Genomic DNA, 21,065 nt, shown 5'->3' on the forward strand with positions numbered 1-21,065 from the left:
CAGAGACAATGTTTCTGAATTCACTTTACTGGTGTAAACATTGCCCCAAGCAACTGGAAGATAATGTTTCAGGAAGAACTATGTTTGTGATATTGTGCAAGCAGCAGATCCTACAGCATTTCTATCCTGTTTCTTTCATACAATCGATGCAAATTTTCAATACAGAACTTGCCATTCTGGTAAGATAGACGTGCAAGTCAGCAATGAGGTAAGAATAACAGGAGAACAGAAATAAGTTCATTGTAAGAGATTGAAATGGTAAATCTGGCTTTACGCCACATAATTTTAATTAAAATGCTATCAGCAGTGATACCAATTTACTTCTGGTTGTGTCATGTCACTTAGTTTTCTGGACTTGAAAAGTGAAGGACCCTCAAACTCTGTTGGGAGCAAAGAAGACAATGTGACTTGAAACCTGAAATTTCTATTTAATGCTGTCAATCCAATTTGCAATCTCTGATGAGCCCAGCTGAACCCCAGAAATAAAAACGTGTTCTAGCTCTGAATTCTGTGCTCTGCAGTGAGATCTTGTTACAGCATGATGTTGAGAAACCTGCACAGCTCTGGTATTGACAGCAGCTTAACCGTGGCCCGCAGCCCCCGGCTCTGCCTGCACGAGTCTCTCCAGCTGGCCAGAGGAGCAACCAGCTCCTGCTAGGCTCCACTGTGCTTCCAGTGCTGCACCTGGCAACAACTGCTGTGCTGCTACCTCAAGGTATTAGACCTCACAAGCCTTACAAGAAACAAGCACTGCTGGAGCCCTCCAGCTCCTCTTGTGCTAAATTAGAGATCAGACTGGTAGGACTGGTCAGACACTGTTGAGTCTTCTGTGACAATACCAAGAGGGTGTTGCTTTCAAATGCATTGAAACCAGGAGCTTCAAAGGACAAATATAAGTGATAGCTAAAAAGTAAATCTAATAAAATGAGTAAAAAGTGACATTATGAGGCAGGTGGAGGTGAGGGAAATGGCCATGGGTGAACTTGGAGAAGAGTTGAAGTCTGCAGTTCTTTTTTAAAAGCAGATCACAGAGCCTTGTTTCTCTTTAGTTGTGTATGTTCCTAGAGTGGGTGGTTTTGTGTAGAAGTTCTTCTAAGAGAAGGTAGTAACCCAGTAGGTATCAAAGAGAGAAAATAGGTAACAAATAGATAACAAAGCTAACACAGCAGCACTGGAGTGGTGTGACTAGTGGATATGGCCACAGGCCTCATGAAAAATGATAAAGACGTAGCAGGCATTAACTTCTTCCGGTTTAAAGCCACTCCTATCAATTACCATGGTTATCAACATGGTTTTAAACAGGAATCCTACCTGTTCCTGTGCAGTTTTCACCCAGAATATGTCACCTCTTCGAAATGTTTAACACATCCATTACGACTGGAGCTCACCCAGCTGTGTTTCAGCTCTATTGGTCATGAAGCTTGACCAAGATTTAAGTTTAGTGAGGAACATTAATATCCACAAAATGCCCTTATTGCCCAAAGAGGTTGTGATCTCCTTGTCCCTGGAGGTGTGACTGGGCTGGATAGGCCTCTAAATAACCTGATCTAGTGGAAGGTGTCCCTGCCCATGGCAGGGGGACTTGAACTAGATGATCTTGAAGGTCCTTTCCAACCCAAACCACTCTATGGTTCTATGAGTTTTCCCTTTCCTGCTCATTTGTCATGGTGTCGAGCACTGCTGGGGAAGCAGCAAAGCAGTGCAACAACAGAGCAGCAGACTACCTGTCCCTCTCACAGTGCACAACCCTGGGAGACCAGTAGTAGAAGGAAAAGGGGAGGGACTGGGCAAAAAGTTCAGTTGCAGGTTGAAACATCTGGCTCCAAACAGAGGGTTGGCTGCAAAGAGTGAAGAGGTTGTAGAAGGCTGTTTAGAACAGACAAGAAAAACCCATCAGAAATGGAAAATAGGCAGGTTCCTGTACACCTCCCATGTGACTTCGTTCTGCTACTCAGGGGTTAGAACAATTCTGACTGAATAATAACCCTGACCAATTACAGGGTCTGCATAGGCATCCCTTGGCTAGTCTGTCAAACAAGTGCAAACCTAGACATCCTAGGGTATTTTCCACTTGTGAAAGGAAATCTAAAAAAACCATGTGATCAGTTTTTGTAATCACCTTCTCATCTAGAAGTCTTCCAGGCATTGACAGAACTGTTAAAATGACAAAAAGGAAAACAAAATACCCCAAACCAAGCAGCCAGTCTTTGCTCAACAGCAGCTACTGTGGTTACTCTCAACAACCAGTGTGGAAGCACAGCTGAAGCATAAAATGCCACTTGAAATGATGGGAGATTTTACAAGGCTAGAACACCACAGCAAGACCAGTAAGTGTTGTCCTGGTCTTGTATGCAAAGAGACATATTCATTTGGATTACTGCAGCTCTGACTGTTGCTTCTGAGGGTTTTCTAGAGACAGTCTGCTGTACTTAGGTTATCATCTGATAAATACGGCAGTACCTGGGGTAATCTGAATTTCTCTGATGGTCTTCTGATATTCACCAGTTCATCACTAAAAGAGCACACACCAGGGCATGATACAGCAAGTGCCATCTCACAGGAACCAGAGAAGGAATGGCCCTAAAGAAAACTCGCTGGAGTATCTTTCCCGCCTGCTTTTTTGGAAGAATTTTATGTCTCTTTCTTAGATTTTTAATTTCCCAGGTATAACTTCCATTAAAAAGATGTTATTTTTGGTCTATGCAGTAGAAGGAAAAAGAGGTTTTGAGTCTTTGAGAAGAAAATGTGGCCATTATGCTATCTTAAAACGGAAGCTGTTTTCTCCTTTCCAATTTCTCAGTCCTAGGAGGACTCTTTAAATCAACACTCCCAGGATTGTAACTTACAGAGCCAGGAGCCATTGTGCAAAACCAAAAATAAGCATCAATTCTGTTTTCACCTGCCAAATAGCTGATGGGAAATTTGCAAGTCAGCAAGTGTCACTATTTCTGTTCAGGTCAGTATAGTACTGTTTAACAAGCAAGAATTCACTATAATCCTATTTTTCCTAAAAGAGCAGGCCAACTTTTACAAGCTTTAGGCAAAGAAATAAACTTTCTCTGTCTCTGTAAGGAATTAATGGGAGTTTTATCTCCATGAGGCTTGACCAGCTGCAAGACTGTCAACCAAGAACTTAAAGAAGCTTTGTATATCACTATTTATGCACCTAAGTAAGCAGAGTAAGTGCAGAGTAAATAAAATGCAGAACTCAGAGAGCCTGTTTCTGAAAGGGCTCATCCTTGTGCACAAGAGCTCTGGGATCAATGTTGTCCAATGCTTTTCAGTTTACAGGACTAGTCTTCTCAGAGTCCAGCAAAACTGCTGACATAGTTGCTGACAAATTTCTGAGATCAGGTGGTGGAAAAAGAGGTCAGAGCAGCAGTAGTTACTATGAAGACAAGCCAGGGAACTGTTGCCATCTCTTTTATCTGTTCCCTGTGTCTAAATATTGTATGCTGTTACCACTCAGAGAAGGTTTTTGTTTCCTCCTGTCCTCCTCTGCAGTTTACATACTGTTCAAACAGTGATGTTACACTATTTGCCTCATGCCACAATCTGGGGCCCCTACAGCTTCCCAATCTTCCCTTCCTAAAGCTCTCTGGAATGGTTCTCCTTGCACAAGAGATGTTCCAACTTATCTACTGTGACTGCAAGGGAGTGACGCTGTGGAGGCAGCTTGTTCTCACCCAGTCATGGAATCATACACTGGTTTGGGTTGGAAGAGGTCTTAAGGATCATCCCATTCCACCCCCGTGCCATGGGCAGGGACACCTTCCACCAGACCAGGTTGCTCAGAGCCCCATCCAACCTGGCCTTGAACACTTCCAGGGATGGGGCAGCCACAACTTCTCTGGGCAACCTCTGCCAGAGCCTCCCCACCCTGACAGGGAAGAATTTCTTCCTAAAACTACTCTAAACTTATCCTCTGTCTGTTTAAAGCCATTCTCTCTTGTCCTATCACTCCATGCCCTTGTAAAAAGTCCCTCTCCAGCTCTCTTGGAGCCCCTTTAGCACTGGAAGGTGCTCTACGGTGTCCCCTGAGCCTTCTTTTCTCCAGGCTGAACAGCCCCAGCCCTTCAAGCTTGTCTCCAGAGCAGAGGTGCTCCAGCCCTCTTGAGCATGTTGGCCTCTCACCAGCAGATCTATTACATCTTTACATACGTACTTCTTAGACATATCAAAAGGATGGTAATTTTGTGGGCTGGGGGACTATAAGAAGCCAGGAATTAATTTAACCAGAAAACCAGATCTATTAGTGCATTGTTTTTATAAGCACTTCTTAGGCAGAACAACTTTTGAATTTATTGTTTTGGTTAAAAGAGACTGCTTATTAATGCCAATTTTGCTTTAAGGCTCTGAATTAAAAACAAATCACTCATTTTTTCCTCTCTCCGATCCTTGAAGTTTCAAGATGCAAGTGGCTTGTAAGAGGCTGTTCCAAACCCAAGAACAGTTTGAGGAATAACAAAGTTTCTTGCAGACAACTTTTTTTTACTCCAAGCAGCTGCTACAGAAATTAACTCTAAGTCTCACTTCCATACAGAGGAACACATTTTGACCTGAAAATGAAAGACTTGTTCTCTGACAACGTTTGGGGATGGTTGCATTTTATAATAGCATACCAAAAGCAAATCTGTTCACAAACAAGTTTTACACCAATTAATTGAAGACAGAAATTAAAATACCCACTTATTATCAATGAAGGTAATATGCTCCAAAATGGCAGTCACAAAGATGGGTTTAGTGTCACAAAGATGGGTTTAGTATCACAAACAGGTCTACATTGTCCTCCACACTTATGCAATCAACGCTATCCAAGGAGCAATTTAGAAAACATTTGCAATCTGTGCATTAACTTAGAGAGAAAAAGTATGTATTATGTATTTTTTATATATAATACTATGTTACATTACATTATATTGTACTATATACCTTCTCTATTGGTAGAGACAGATTGTTCTGGCTGCATGTCATGCAAGCCAAGCTGAAAGTTGTCTTGGTTCAGTAAAATAACTTTGTGTAAGTCATAAAAAAATCAGATGTTAACATAAATTCGTACCTGAATGTTGGGATTCTGCCCATTGATATCCGCTTTTGACAGGTCGGGGAAGTTTGGGAGATCCAGGAGAAAAGATCTGGGTCCATCTCTTTGCAAGGATGTATGCCCATTCTCCTGCCTGAATTGCTCCTTAGGGAATGGCTGGTGGGCAGCCTGGAGATCAGGGTATTCTCGTCGCTCCTCAGGGTTCAGGGTGAAACTGTCTTGAGGAGAATGGTCCTCTGCACTCAGTGTGTTCTGGGGAAGGAAAGCAAGGCACAATAATGACAACTGAGAGCGTGCAGTCCTGCCAGTGCCCCCCTCCCTCCAATGGCTGCAGCCTTACAGCACCCAGGCCCACGGCTCGCTACTGAAACACAAATCTGTAGCCAGCTGACACAAGATAAAACTCAGTCAGACTTGGGCCCTTAGCTCTCCCAGGCTCTTGAACCATTCCAGCCTCGTGGTGAGCACCTACACGTGGACACAAGCATCAGACTTAAAACGAACCTAGAAACATGAGGCTCTGAAGTAACCCCTGGGAAATCAAATGGTACCACATTAAACACGTCCCTAAAAATGCCGAAAGGCATCCTTCTTATAAATCGTTTCAGTTTGCTTTGTTCCAAAGTGCAGCAAAACCACTGACTGTTAAGGCCACGTTGAAATTTATGGTATTAAAAGATCCTACCGCTGAGCTGGCAACTTCTCCTTCTCTCCCCTCAGTCCGCAAACAGCTTCCATCTCGTCTCTGTGTTCCTCACCCAATTTCTCTGGTCTTGAACATCTGAACCTTCCTTCCTCTGGGATCTCATTTTCATGTTTGCCTAATGGTGGGATTGAATTTCACCAAGCTGTGGGTCAGCGGTTAATGCTTTTGTTATTGTTGAGCGTACTTTTGGGTTTTGTAGTATATTACAGCAGGCTGCCTCTGAACCAGTAGCACTGCTGCCACTGCCTTTGACCTCACCAAGGAGACACATTTAGTATCAAAACACTGGCTCCCTGGGTTAGGACTAGCCTGGGGACTTGGGGAAAAAACAGCAGAGAAGTCCAATCTTCTTATGGCTACAAAAAAAAAAAAAAAAAGCATGGAGCAGATTCAGCACAGGTTTTGGGTTTGACTCAGCTGAAAAATTTTAGCTTGAGGTCTTAGTATGACTGCCTGGGGAGTTTTTATTTTCAGCTCATAAAGAGACAGCAAGCATGGAGAGGGTAAATGTTAAAGACCTATCTTTTAAAACAAGCACAATTAAAGTGGAATGGCCACATGTGGTTCTGGCTCTACTGAAGCATATTTTTGCCAGCATTTCTGGTTAAACGCAATCTCCATCCAGCTCCCCTGGTCCAAATTAAGCCATAGCATACCTTTAGCTAAGCTCTCAGATAGATAACAGCTCCAATGCCTTTTCTTTTATTTTGTGTTTATTTGCTTAGAAGGTTATAAATTGACCTTTAAAGAGATTTTACAATATAACCTGTGCGCAGTACAGGAAAATATTCACTGACTTAAAATAAACTAAGCTTGAAGAGTTATCTTGGACTAAGTGAAATTGTATCAAGTAGAAATGAAGGTGCTTCTTCTCTATCCTCCTCACTGCACTCCATTTGTAAAGAGCAAAATCAGATTTGGCAGAATTAATATTGTCTTTGTATTGTCACGCCCAGAATGGTTACACTCTGAAAGTGCCAAAAGGGCAACTTTACACATTTATCTACAGCACAGGTTCAAATTCTGAACTAGTGCATGTATGCAGTGCTAAAATGTGTGTGCTCCTGACAGTGTGCTTTGCTTGAAGGCTAAAACAGGCTCTTCTCTTTGCTGGAGACCAGGAAGGACTTTCAGATGCCTTTGGTGGCCCACCCGTTATTCAATATAAAGCAGAAAGCACATCACACAGCACCAAGCTCTGGGAAACGAAACTGAGGGCCACTTAGCTAACTTTAGGTTCCTTACTCATATGCTAGTGCTTTAACTTAACACTTTTCAGACAGAATTTAACATGCTTGGTGCATGAGGATTAAATGGCTTTTCAATTGTGTCTCACTAACAACAGGGTGTAATAGTGCTGTGATTAAACTACTTCAGTCAGGAGCCAAAAAAAAAAGTGGTACTTAACTACTTTTACTGGGGTATCATGCCCATAATCTTACCTTTATTAAAAATAAAGTAAGATTTTATTAAAAACTAATAAAATTCTCACATACAATTTTATACTTTCCCTATCTGCCTGCCCCTTCAGGAGCATCCTGATCCTCCACATTAACATACCATGCAGCTAGAGCTGACCCAGGCCTTTGGAGACCCACATTTAAGCCTCTGACAAGACTTGGTGTGTGATCCTGACAGGTCATGGTCTGCTGGTGCCTCGGTGGGGATAACAGCACTTCCCTTCCTCACTGAGATGTTTGCGGGGAGCTCAGCAACTACAATAATAACGGCTATATAAAAAGTTTTTAATAGTGTCAAACAGATGGAATATCACATGGAGTTAGTTAGGAAACTGTCATGGTGAGGTAATGACATCGGGCTGATCGGGCCCACTACCAAGCTGCTTGGGGCAGGGACTGTCATTAATTACAGACCGAGCACGACGGGGCTGCTTGACATTGGAAAGAAAAACGGAGGGAGGACAAGATAACTGCTGCATCCCAAAGGCTGCTGCAGGCAAGGGAGGATGGGCCACTCTGCTTGCTCAGGGTGGACACGACCCAGAGACCCCAGTGACACATCAGGTACACATTTCTGATGGCAGCGACTTCCAAGCCCCAGAGCAGACAGTGAGTGGGACATGGAGCTTGACTTCAAGAGCAGGGTTGACTAATGCCTGGCAGGAATGACCCAGGTTAAAGAGTGTGTGCTCTACCTAGAGGCAGTGCTGTCTCTCAGTCCCTTTTACACTAGGAAAGCCCAAGATAGGGCTCCTTGGGCCTCTGTATCGTACTGCAACACAGGCAAATGGAAATGCTCAGCATGTGTGATCATTCCAGTTATCTGCTCATAGTACCACGAGTGAAAGGACATTTATTTCCAGTCAATAAAATGAAGAGATGTCCATTTTTTAGGAAGATACTTCTTGGTGTCATGTCTAAGCTGATCTGCAGTATTAGAAATGTGTATTTCTGGTAAAAAGATTAAAGAGGCTGCCACAAATAAAAGTGAGCTTGAACTGTGTGTGAAGAGAAGACCGTGCTCACCCTGTGCTACTGCATTAGCTCTGCAAAGGTTCTTCCAAGACCCATCTAGCAGGCAAAAGTTTGTCCTTATTGCAATGCCAGCATCCTTTCTGAAGAAAACAGGGTTTATATTTCAAAGCTAATAGATGAAATTTAATTTTTTTTTTTTCAGGGGGGATATTATTCTCTTCTTATTTTTACATTATTTCCCATGTTTATATTTCACGCTATTTATTTTTAGGTGTACACAATTTTATTCCTGATGCTTTTGGGAAAGCAGTGTTGCTTGCCTTCCCTTAAAAACTATGTCACTTCATTCAGAACTACTGACTCAGTTTCTTTGAAGTTATGACATTTCCAATTCAGGCACACTGGTTTCTTACTCAAATGATGCATCTGCTCTAAATATTTTAAGATAAAACACTTTTTCCCCCTTCATTTAACAGGATTATTCACAATGTTTAAACTTTCCATTAAGATGATTTTGAGAGGTTACTCATCCTGGCTGTAAGCTACAGTTCTGCAAGCCCCATGGGATCAGATAATTATAGAAGATCCTAATACAAAAACAGCTTAGGATTTTTGAGTGTTCCAAGTGTGGACAGTATATAAGGGCAGGAACATATAATCCACAGTTGTGTGACAAGACAACGAAATAAACCCTTGAGAGAGAATCTGACACATTATTTGCATTACAGAGTAATGCACCTTGCAACACCCGTCTCTGAAAAAGGGAGGGCAGTAGGTCAGTACGTATGAATGTCTTTGTGTCCATCTATAAACCACAAAAGAAGTGCAATGCACAGGGATTTTGTGAGGATAATTTTACGTGTTGGTGATCCAGGTGGGACTTGCACTATGGCAGGGTTTAAGGCCCCAAGAGACAATCCTGCATGCAGGAAAAATGTTCTGCCGGATACTGCAGCTTAACTCTTCAATAATCAGACCGGTATTTTAACGCCCTCCTTGGCCTTCCCATGATGTTTCTCCCTCTGTCATGATAGACATGAGCTGCAGGGAAATGTACTGTTTCTCTTCCCCATAGAGAAGCTAAACAGAAATGGGAACTTGTCAAAATACCAAACTAGGGGAAAAAGGAATTTCTCTGCAATTTTGGCACGCAAGAAGTTGATCTCCCTCCTCTCTTCCTTATTTTAATACCATTTCCAGTTCTGGAAAAACAACCAAGACAGAGAATAAGTGAGGAATGACTGTAGCTACAGAAAATATTATGAAGCAGTTGCTCTTTCTCTGTCCTTCATATTTATTACTTTCCTTCATTCACTCCCCACTTACCAAAGTAAGGGCACATTTACAAGCACTACTAATTATGGAGTCGAGAGGATTTTGGAAAACTGATACAACTTACATTCTAACAGCTCCCAGGCAGCAAGGGAATCTATTACTAAATTCCTGCTGCAGCTACATTGCTTTCTTATTTCTTGTATGCTCCTTTGAAATGTCTTGTAAAATGATCTTGACAAGAGGTCTTGAATTGAAAACCGAGGGTCTGTCACTGCACTTTCATGATGCACCTGTACAGCATCTTCAACCACCAGCAACAAGGAACTTTTATTTATTAGGAAACTTCACAGACGCTATAAAAGATTATATTGCTATCAGAGACAAAATGAGGCCTGGGGCCTTCACAGAAAACCATTATAGCCATTAGGACTGGTTTCATTTCTCACCTGCCCAAACAGATTGTTTTCATTTTGAAGGCTGTCGTGGGTTTTTAAACGATCACTTTAGCATTTAGCAGTCTGGGGAGGCCGAGTAACACACCAGGATACTACATGAGACTCTCACCTCCAGAGATCCAAGACGTGTAACAAACTTGGGTGATCTAATTCCTGGAGTTTATTTATTTTTTTCATCTATCATGAATGTAAGCAGCTCGGGACCTATCAGGGCGAGGTATGTGGACAGTGTTAGAGAAGCAGGCAGTGAGGTTAACAGCTGAGAAACATTATCAGAGATACACAGAGAAAGATTTCTTTTATGATTAATGCCACATACAGTCCAGGCACTCAGACAGAAAGTCAGACCAAAGGGGTGTCACAGCAACCACTTCCCTACTAAAATATTCTCATTTTTTCTTAAAATGAGCTTGCCCCACACTCACATATAGCAGTGAAGTGAAAAACCTTACTTATCTTTAGAAAACTGCACAAACTAATAGTTTCAAAAATAAGTAACGCATTTGAGATAGTCACTGCTAATAAATAATTTAAAGCACATGACATTGGCTTGCATGTACACAATTGTTTTCACTATGCAGGTCCAAAACAGCATCTGCTTTAAACATTGTGCAAATAAAAGATGAATCACTGATAACAGTTGGTAGTAATAATGATAATAAAGTTCTGTTAATCATGGCCTATGTTTTAGTAGTTCTCTATTATTCTCCAACTCTCCAGCAAAATTGGTAAAATGACACTGTATGCAGTTCTAACTTGCAGTACCTCTGCCTGTGCGACTAAGTGGCCATGCAAAGACCAAATCCAGTGATCCCACAGCATACTGCTCTGAGACACATAAGCTTCAGGGGCTGTATGGCTCTTGAAGTGATTTTGTCTCTCTGGAGAACAGGAGGGAGTCACAAATACTGTTGCAAGTAAGAAGTTCAGGGTAGACATCGATCCACAGCCACTGTTAGAGCAGTGGTCTCTGTAGATGTTGGGTGCCAGCAGCAGCACAGTGAGGTGCTTGGGATGCCCCAGCACACACCCAGTCCACCACAGCTGGTTTTCTGCCTTATGCTGAAATAGCCTGTAGGAGCTGCATAAAGCAGAACCAGCATCTCAAAGCATCCAGGCACATTTATCGCAGAGTCACACCTTTTGAATTTTAGGGCTTCTACAACTAAAAACTTCTTGGTGTAGCCCTCATGGCTACATAGAAAATCTTGAGAACTGAACGTGTAGCCAGGATACTGCAGAGATCCTCGGGCTGTAGGGTTGAGGGCCCCTTCACACCTAGGAAGTCCCAGACAGCCCTTTGGAGGCACATGGCCAACACTACGTCAGGACCCTCCGTGGCGGAGGAAAAGGCTGTTGCCTTGTTGAACCTTTCGAACTGATACACCCCAAGTGCCAGAGCAGCTCTAAGACCATTCTTCCTCCACTGAGCCAGTTTATTCACTTGCAGTCATCAAGCTTTGGTCCATCCTTTGTTCAGATTCTGCTTGGCAGTTTCGCTCACCAAGCTTCCTGCCTCCTCCATACCATGCTGGCAAACAGTGGGTCCACATCTGAATTGTTCTGGCAGACAATATTTTTAACTCTGAGCTTAAGGAGAAAACCAACCATATTATGCTCAGATCTGGCAACCTTTTGCTGCATGCTGTGGACACATTTCACATCACAGCTATTTTTTATGCTCTGTTGTTTGCTTGTATTTCATGTTTTCATTCAGCTGGAAAATACAAACAGTATGGTTCAGCTTGGAGGTGAAGAATTGCCAGTTTGTATAAACACTTTGATAATAGAAACTTGGTGGTGATTACAGCTCAATATCTGCTGGAAAAAACCAGAGGCCCTTTAGCAAATTTTCTAATGTAGTACAACACTGCTGCTTTGTTCTTCAGCAGATACTCAGCCATCCAGGGGACAGCCAAGCACACAGAATTAAATTGTGTAGGGCTTTGACAGACTCTCAGTGCCAAGTTTTGCTTGTAGTTAACAGATATTTTCAGTTGCCTAAGCTGCTGGTAAACATTTAGTTACTCTTCATTACTCTAAAGTTCTTTCCTGTAATCACTGCCTGGCTGGAGCTCTCCACACAGGACAAATTGATTTAGTGGCTGAACAGGCAAAGGTACAACTGAAGAGTAGCCCAAGTATTTGATTCCAACAACTTGTGGTGCCAAAATGCAAATTCTTTGAAAGTTCTAATTCTATTTAGATTTCATTAAAGACTTGCAAAAAGTCAGTAGTAAAATAAAGCTTCAAACAGAATTGCCTTTTACCCTGGCGAAATTGAATTAAACTAGTTTAATCTCACCCATCATCTGAAACCTGCATCATAATTTACACATTGGGTTCCAACAAAATGGGAAAAGCTGCCTTAAGCTGTGATCAAAACTGCAAAGGAAATCCAGAATATTAATACTTTTTGTACACAACTCTTTGGTCAGGCTTTGCAGGTCAGCACACACAACGTCAGTGTAAGTGAAGGAGAACAAACATACATCTTAAGTTATTTTCCTGGGTTTTAAACTATGTCCTTTTGCAAGTTTATTCCACTAAATCACTATGGCTGGGATTTCACTAGGTGAACCAGCTTTAATAAGTAAAGTTTTCATCTCTCCCTAGCTAAAAGAGTAACCTTACTTGAAGCCTTTTCAATTTCCAAAGTTGCCTTCAGCTGTTAGTTTCCAAGAAACAGCTATTCCCAGCCTGTGTGTCTCCCTCTCATATGCCACTGAATATCCACCCTATGCTTTCAAAAGTGTCTATGACTCTGGCTGTGCTAACTGGCAGATGTTTTTAGAGACTAGAAAGTGTTTAGTCCCTGTGGACTAAAAGTTACATGATGACTTCATCACATAAGCAAAAGCTAATAACGGGAAAGCAAGAAAGCAGACAAGTGTTATATTCCAAAAACATGATGTTTCCTGTGCTTCTGGCAAAGCTACTCCTGTGCCTGAAAAAAGGCAAATCATTTGAGTCTTGGTGCTCAAAACACACACACCATCAAATCGCTGCGAGATAATTTATGTGCCTCTCCCTTAGCTGCCTTCCCCACCAGTACTCACTTTCCTTTGGATGGAAGGGAGAGGGTGAAGGCAGAGGAAAGGCAGTGTTTGTTTACCTTCAATATCTGTGCACCAACTATGTGCCTCACAACACTTGCTGGAAGGGGTTACTACACCCAGGAGTTTACAGCAAAACAGCAGTAGAAATCTGAGCAGCTGCCTCACAACCACGCACCTCAGCTCCTGCAGGGAAATACTCTTTCAAGTGCATGGCTTTACCCTCTCCATTTAGGAAAATTTGGAGACTGATACAGGAGCAACTGGAAGTAATTAGCATAAACGGCATCTGCACACAGAGGCAATACTTGCTGTGGTTTCATATCAAGCCATCAGCAGTGGACATCATGCTCTCTTGCTCCACGTCCTTGAGCTGCCCGAGTGACAGATCAAGAAACCAGAGGATGTGGATACACAGGAGAAAGGCCTCCCTCCAGTGACATGATGGGGAAGAAGAGCAAGGAGTAGATAGGCAGCACACCATGGCAAGACACAGTGAAGACCCTTCTCTGTCTAAGAGGGGAGAAAGGATTTGCCCTGGAGCCAAGCATGGCCTTTTTGTATTATGAATTCTATGCATGTATACATAATTTTTCTTAGAACAGTAAGGGAGGGGGCTATTTCCTAGAGCTGATTAAAGAAGCATGACTCAATTTTCAATTTCAAACGACTCGGGGGGCATTCCAATCGACTGCAGACAGGAAATGAATACCATACATACACTGAACAAGGCAGATGCTTTTGAATCTGACACTTACGTGAAATGAAAATATCTTCATTTCTGTCTCCCCTCCACCCCATGATCACTAGTTAGTTCTAGCTATTTTTAGGATAAATGGTTTTATTTTTCAAACTTGCTATAACATAGCACCAGAAGCCACCCAGACGCCACTGACAATAAAGTGTATGGGAGCAGGCAAAAAGCATCGTAGGAGAGGAAAGATAAGAAGCTCAGTTTTGTGTATCCTCACCTCCTCTGGTGAGGAACAGAGATGAGACCCTGGTGGATAACCCAGATCCAGGGAGGGACAACAGCTCTATACAGAGATCCCAAAGCAGATACAGCAGAGACACTGAAGGCTATGGCTCAGAACTCACTTCCAGCTACTTAACTCTGCTAAAGAGATAAATATATATATTTTCTCCTCATACAGCTGCTACAAGCCAACTGCAATAATTGTCATGGTAGTATTATGGGGTTTATAACCCAATATAACAATGTAATTGTGTCTCCTTTTATCAATGATAGCAGTGCGTATCAGGGAATTGGCATATGCGGCTCTTTTCCCCCACTTAGTCCATATATGTGCAAACACTTCTTGTATTTTATTGTAGGAATAGGATAAAGGAAGGAAAAAAATCAGAGAGGCGGTATTAATCTGGCCCTTCCTCTGATGTTATGCAAATAATGAGTTCATTTTATCTTGATGTTAAGACAGCCAAAGCTGTATTCCTAAGAACATGAAAAAATGATCCTCTTAGGAGACAGAAGAAGAAAGAGGGATGGGTAGGTGAGAAAGGCAGCTTTGATTTACATTATTCAAAATGCCATGACTGCCAGATCAAAGAAGAGCAGGAATCAAATTCACATCCACTGAAGGATTTCAGCAGCTTTTTCAGAGCTATTGATCTCTCAAGGGCAAACCCTTTTAAACACTAGGTGGTGCCTCTAACTAGCCAGAACTCCCACCTTACACTGGCTGAGCCTCACATAGTTTGCTTTTATCAGCTGAGGAAAGCAGAAACAGCCAAAACAGCGCTGTGTCTGGGTTCGATGGACACACAGAGCTGAGCACAGAATAGCATGTGTGCATTTTCTGCACCAGATGTTGCCTCTCCAATGGCTGCCATGGTAGATGGTTACTAAAACCCAGGTTCCCCACTGACGAGCCATGCGTTTGGTGACCATGGAGCGCTTGGTCTGAGGACAGAGTGCTGTCACGCCAGTGAGAGCTCTGGGCAGGGCTTGTTTGCTCAGTGCTGACTTACTAATAAGTATAAAGTCACCTTGTATTTTGTGTGGGATGAAGGTGGAATAAGACATCTAAGGAGCTACTGCAGCTCAGCTGGCAAGCAGTGACTTGTTCATGAGTTTGAACTCACCAGTCTAATCTGAACACCTAGAAGGCACAGGATACAACCCTAAATCAAGTGCTGAACTGTCAAATGCACCACGGATTGGCATCTTCCCCCCACCCCTTCCCTTCCTGGGGTCGGGTGTCTTTGGAGTCTGGTAGACAAGCTTCCAGGTGTTTTGCCTTGTCAGGAGATTTCAGGGTCATGTCTTAAGCAAGAGCCACTGGAATTGGGTGTAGTACAGCAATTTAATCTGATGCAGCCCCAGATGGTTTCCTAAGAGCTGCCTTTGGGCTTCTGATGTGGATCCCCTTGCAGCAGGCTCATTGCTGCTGCCATCATTGCATCCCTGGGAACACTCCTTTCATGCTGCCTTCCACATTTGCTATGCTACACACAAAGCTACAACAGCACATTATGGATTATTTGCCTCTTTCCAAGGTCTGCTCACATTTTGAAGCCTATCTGCTCCCACCAGCACTCAGCACATCTTGGTACCTTAAACATTTTCAGGAAATGGATGACCCATTTCCCCTGGCATATTTGGATTGAGAGCTGGTGCTGCTACCATTTCAATACATATCAAAATTTCCAGGGCTCTATCAGGCTACACAGGTCATTGGAAATCTTTGGCACTATTGTTCCAATGCGCCTGAAGACACAGGCAGTGTGGCTGCCCTGGGTCATGTTTGAGATGTATATTCACAAATGTTAGACATACACATATGAAGCCCCCTGTTCTTTCCCCATAAAAGCCTGGACTCTAAAGCACAAGGTGAGGAGTAGACACTCTATTGGCCAGCTGCAGTGAGCCGTTCATAAATAACACGATGATCAACTCCCATTATGGAAAATAATACTCCAGCAGCTCTGTCCTGACAAACATCTGCTTTCCTATTGTAGAAAGCAATAACAAGATAGGAAGAGTTAAATGCTGAACTAAACAAACTGAATAAAGAAGAAATGGTAGGACTAATGATGGATGAATTGTAAACCACCTGCAAATGTTAAAGTTGCCATACTCTTCTGCAGAACATTATGTCTATACTGCAAACCTCCAGTAGGCAGGGACTGTGCTCTATAAAAATCATGATGAATGCAGGCTTATTTTTATATTATGGAGGTCCTAATCCTCCTCCTCCTCCTCTGCCTTTGCTCTATTGTTACAACATCAAAGACCAACTGCTGGCCAAGATACAGTCAATATGAAAAGGGCGACCAGCAAATTTACTGCTTGACTTCATTCCCTTTAAATGGAATAGGCACCATGGCCCTTTTTCAAAGTCCAATCGCAGACATATATCTCTTTTATTGGACATCATGTACAATAAAGTGAAGCTGTAACTTGGAAAAAAAATAGAACACCTTAAAAAAATCCCATGAGGTGAACATTCCTTTATAAAAATATCACTGTGGTTACATGTTTTGAAAAACTCTGGGTACTTCACAGGGCAAAAGGCATGGACTGGCTAGGTTATAGTTTAGCTAAGATGCATACCCATGCCTAATATTGAGTTGATTTCAAAAAAACCCCAACCAACTAATAAAAAGCAATATATTTAAGACAGAATGCCAGCGTCATTCAAATAAACTGAAATGGCAGCATTCATGTCATGAGAATTGTTAACTGCTTTGTTATAGCCTGCTCTCTGCAGCAAGCCTTTATAGACTTCTTCAGTCCAGAGAATCTTAAAATCAGGAGCACAAAATGCCAATATATAGACTGCATCTTAAACAACTCCAGTCTGATTACTGAGGTAACTTCCAGAGGCACTTTCAGAAGAGAATTGTAAGCATAGACATGAAAGACGTGACAGTTTTTTGCTATCATGTTGCTAAATAGAAGCTGAATAATTTCTGGCTATGAAATTAAGTAGTGAGTAAACAATTTACATGATGAAGGAGGTGAGTATAGAATCAGGGTGTTACAGAATCTGTGCTAGACAGCTATGGTTTTCATTTTTTGTTTTTAACTCTTAATCCTTTTTGTTTCTTTGGGTAGCTTGTACAAACAGACATTACTAACTATCTGGTTACTAATGTTACATTGAGACCAACCCCATACTGATTTCGAAGTCCTGCACTGGTGCATATGGCAGGTAAAACCAAGCATATTTATGTTTTATCTGTAGTAAACTTTGGCAGCTGCTTCCAGTAGAGTAATTATGGTTTCTTCAGGCAAAAACTGCTGCTGCTGGGTTACTTCTAAGGCAATAAAGATACCAAAGCTGTGTAACTAATTTTTGAAGCACTAGCTTAAAAAAAAAATAGTTGTCTTATCACTAGATTCTCTTCCGTCTTATTTCTGTTATGATTTCTCTGCCATCAGCCACCTCCTCTTTTCATCACAGCCTGCAACACAGCTCTTCCAACACAAAAGACCCCACCTCCTGCTCAGCATTCCTGGGCATTCCTCTACTAGAGGAAGTGTTTCAAATGAGTGCCCAACCTCAGTACCTGAGCACCCAACCCAATGGGAATGCAAAGGCAAGATGCCTGAAGGGAGCATTTGGGAAGCTAAACCTGTCCCATGGACAACATGGACTCAGTAACTGCTCCTTAGAAGGGGAGAAATCCTCTTTTATTAGAGCAGCCCCAGTGGCAGAAACAGATGGGGCACTATTTGGTTTTTATAGACACGTACACAGAACTCTCTGGTTTTGTCATGAGAACCGATCTCCACAGCCCTGGCCAAGACGAAATGTTAATCTTCTCAAGGAAGAATTACCGTGGAACAAACAGTCCTGGATTTTTCAGTGCAATGAAACATAACAGATGGAAATTAATTCATGCAACATGAAGAAAGCCACACACCAGGGCCCAGCTTGTCTATATGGGTGGACATGGGCTATGTGCTTATCAGTTCTGTAGAAAAACTGAGCTGTGAAAGATTCATATTCAAGAGGATCTTGGCTCTGCAGCTGACACAAATCATTGACTTGTCTTGCTTTGTGGAAGTCAGTGGAGCAAGGTCAATTTAAACACACTGAGAATGCAGGTCTAGCAGAGAGGCATAAAAGCCAAGGGATGTTTGAACTCATACTGCCTTTCAATGTGCACTGACTCCACCAAGAGTGTGAGAGAAAGGTTTCATCTCTGATTTTCCCCTCTCATCTTCAGGAGCACCTCCATACATTAAAGGCTTAGAGGTGAACAACTCCAGGCCTGCTTTCATCTTGTTAGACTGCTAGAAGAGAAGGATAAAAAAGATATGACCCATGGCTATGAGTTCTCCAAGCACTTGAAAAACAAGGACAAAAGGATAAAGGAACTGCTTACCAGTACCGCCCACACCAGCTCCTCTAACCAAGCATTGCAGTGCCACAGAAGTGACCACTGTGGCGAGCCATCCCTTATTACAATAATAAGTTACATTTTACTTTGTTTTCTTTCTTTTTCTGGTATTTCAAATCAAAAGTACATGGAAATACCAACACTGGAAATATTCTGCTCTTGGTGATGTACCAATGAGCTCACTACGCTGTTTCTTGGAAATGTTATTCATCTCTATGCTTTGGACTATGAATTTAGCCTGGCATTTACTGTCTTTTAAAACTTGTAAAATAGGCACAATGGTCTTAAAGCGCAACAGTAACCACTGCATCATTGAGTGCTTCCTTCTGCCTTTTACTAAAGCACTTTGTATTTTTCACTTTAAAGTTACACTTCATTATTCATTTGTGACAGTGCCTCCATTCAGGCTGGAGACCCATTGCGCTGCACATCGCTCACAAGCTACACCACAATACTGGAACCTCAACATCCATAAGCTTGGGTTGAGATCTGAAAAGTAAAATAAGGAAAAATAAAGGATACCACTGAAAAATAATACTTTTAAGAAGTCTTCTTTCTGAAAACTGAACATTATTCATTCAATTCAAAGGGTTTTTATGCAGTGCAGTCTTAAAGCAGACAGCAAGGTAAGAGTCGTAACAAAAAGGCCAAATAAGCACTACCCAACACCGTGAAGAGAACAAATGAGGCACAACTGGGTACTACCACATCTGTTTGCAAGGAAGACTGGCAAAGCACACAGAAGAGCATAAAGCAACCAACTCTGACAGGTAAACCTGCAAAAGCTGCTAAATCAGGATGTAAGCACAAAGCAAAACTACATTGCTTCAATTTTTTAGGTTTATGCTTGTGTAAGGAAACATCTCAATTGTCTGTCTATATACTTGAAATATGAGTGTATTTCAAGATTTTAAAGTGATGCAGAAGAATGTAAGCATAAGAAAAGTACGGCAAAGTTATTTCCTAGCACTACTTGTACTATGTGCACTTTTACATAATAAAGGAAAACAAAGGAGAAATTCTTAAGCATGAATGTTCACAAATCTGTGCATCTGAAAAAACCTAGAGATTTTCAAACTGATTTTTTCTTCCCACTGGAATACATACCGATGACTGGGTTTTCAGAAGCCATCTCTATCACATACGACTTCAGAAAGCTTTTCAAACATACATATTACATTGGAAGGCCAAGCCTGCATTGTCTGCATCATTATCAATACTACTGCCTTCTGCATTTCACTTTCTATGAAGTTTTCAGATGCTGTGACATAACACAGCCGGTGTTTCCACCTTATCGACAATTCTTCCATTGTTTGATGGTGTTTTCCACCATTTTGGAACAATTCAGCATTGATTACTGTTACAGAGATGCAGTAGATATGAGTAGAGACAAAAGAACAATGCTGAATTCAAACCACAGCTCCCAATTTACATTCAACATAACCTGGGTTGGTTAAACAGATGTCTGCTCAGCAAAGGAATTCTGCAGGAGAGCAAGGTGTCAAACAGCTCAGTATGCTGAACCTTTAAGTACTGGGGCTCAGCTACCTACCTGCAGGTCCTAACAGTACACACTGACCAGCACCACACAGTGTTGAAATTGTTGAGGCCACCAGAAGAGCTGTGGCTCTAGGCTTCCTGTTTTTGTGGACAGCTGGCATTAGGAAAGGACAGAACAGGGAAATGTTACTGAACCTAAGGGCTGGCAACTGAAGCAGGAGAAGCGAAGGAGAGTTTTGTGCTGATCAGGTAAGAGCAAGGGGTCAGGAGCAGTGTGGTTGTATCACTGTTGCAGCTGCCATGACCAACTGTGTTCCTCCTGTGTAGAACAAGATTCTCTATATGATCAACAAAGAGTTAAAAATAAAAGCTACTCCAGAACTAGTGCTGGCTGTCCAAGTTAGATGAAACAAAGTGGAAAGTACCAATGCAGCTCAATCCAGGATCTCTGTGTACTTACACTTGACCTCTGCTCTCACCAAGGGCAATCACTACAGCTCTAGACTTTCCCAGGAGCCAGTCTCAAACCCACCACTCCTTGCATTGCCATGAGTCATCCATCTGGCTGGAGGTCTCAAGGCCCTGGTAGCAGGTTTGCCTTTAACCCTTCCACTCTCACACACAGCCCTAGAGCACAGGTAAGGATCAACTGAGAGAAGAGAAAGGCAAAACAAGGAATGTCACTGGACCTCTCCCTGTAGTAGCCACTGCATTTTGTGTTTGGCTCCAGGACCATGGGAATGGACATGAAGACACTGTGATGGCCCAGAATGAATTTAGAACAACACACACTCTGCTTTTTTCTTACAACAAGCTCAATACTATAAAAAGCTGGAAAACAATCCTAAATCTTGCTCAAAACAGAACTAAATAACTCAAAGAGACTATTCAGTATGAAGCACTAGGAAAAAACTGCTCTGATCTATAGTTCCAGAGACAAAATAGAGAGGCACCTTGTGATTTAATGCCAGGTATTTATCAGTGATGATCCAGGATAAGCAGTGCAGTAACTGTTAGCTGTTGAGCTGAAGAGATGTTTAGCAAAGTATGCCTCATCCAAACATCTTGGTAAAATTTAATTCAGGAAGTTACATTCATACCTGCCTAACATTGCTCCTTGCAGCCACAACTAAATAAAATATTCTTCAATACCGGTTCTGAATTATTGCAGTAGTCTAAGATACCAAAAATCTTGCCACATCCTACCCTGAAGGTATAGTAGCT

At 42.1% G+C, this 21,065-nt stretch overlaps 1 protein-coding gene across 2 annotated transcripts in view; it reads right to left on the reverse strand.

Annotated features, from left to right (window-relative positions):
* ISM1 (isthmin 1) overlaps positions 1-21,065 on the reverse strand; it is a 40,134-nt gene that overhangs the window by 12,893 nt on the left and 6,176 nt on the right. For both annotated transcript variants that reach the window (XM_048299472.1, XM_048299474.1), the window contains one exon: positions 5,060-5,296. In XM_048299472.1, coding sequence (XP_048155429.1) covers positions 5,060-5,296 — 237 coding nt within the window. The remainder of the gene's footprint in view (positions 1-5,059; positions 5,297-21,065) is intronic.

Source organism: Corvus hawaiiensis, chromosome 3 (genome assembly GCF_020740725.1).
Source record: "Corvus hawaiiensis isolate bCorHaw1 chromosome 3, bCorHaw1.pri.cur, whole genome shotgun sequence".
Taxonomy (NCBI): Eukaryota; Metazoa; Chordata; class Aves; order Passeriformes; family Corvidae; genus Corvus; species Corvus hawaiiensis.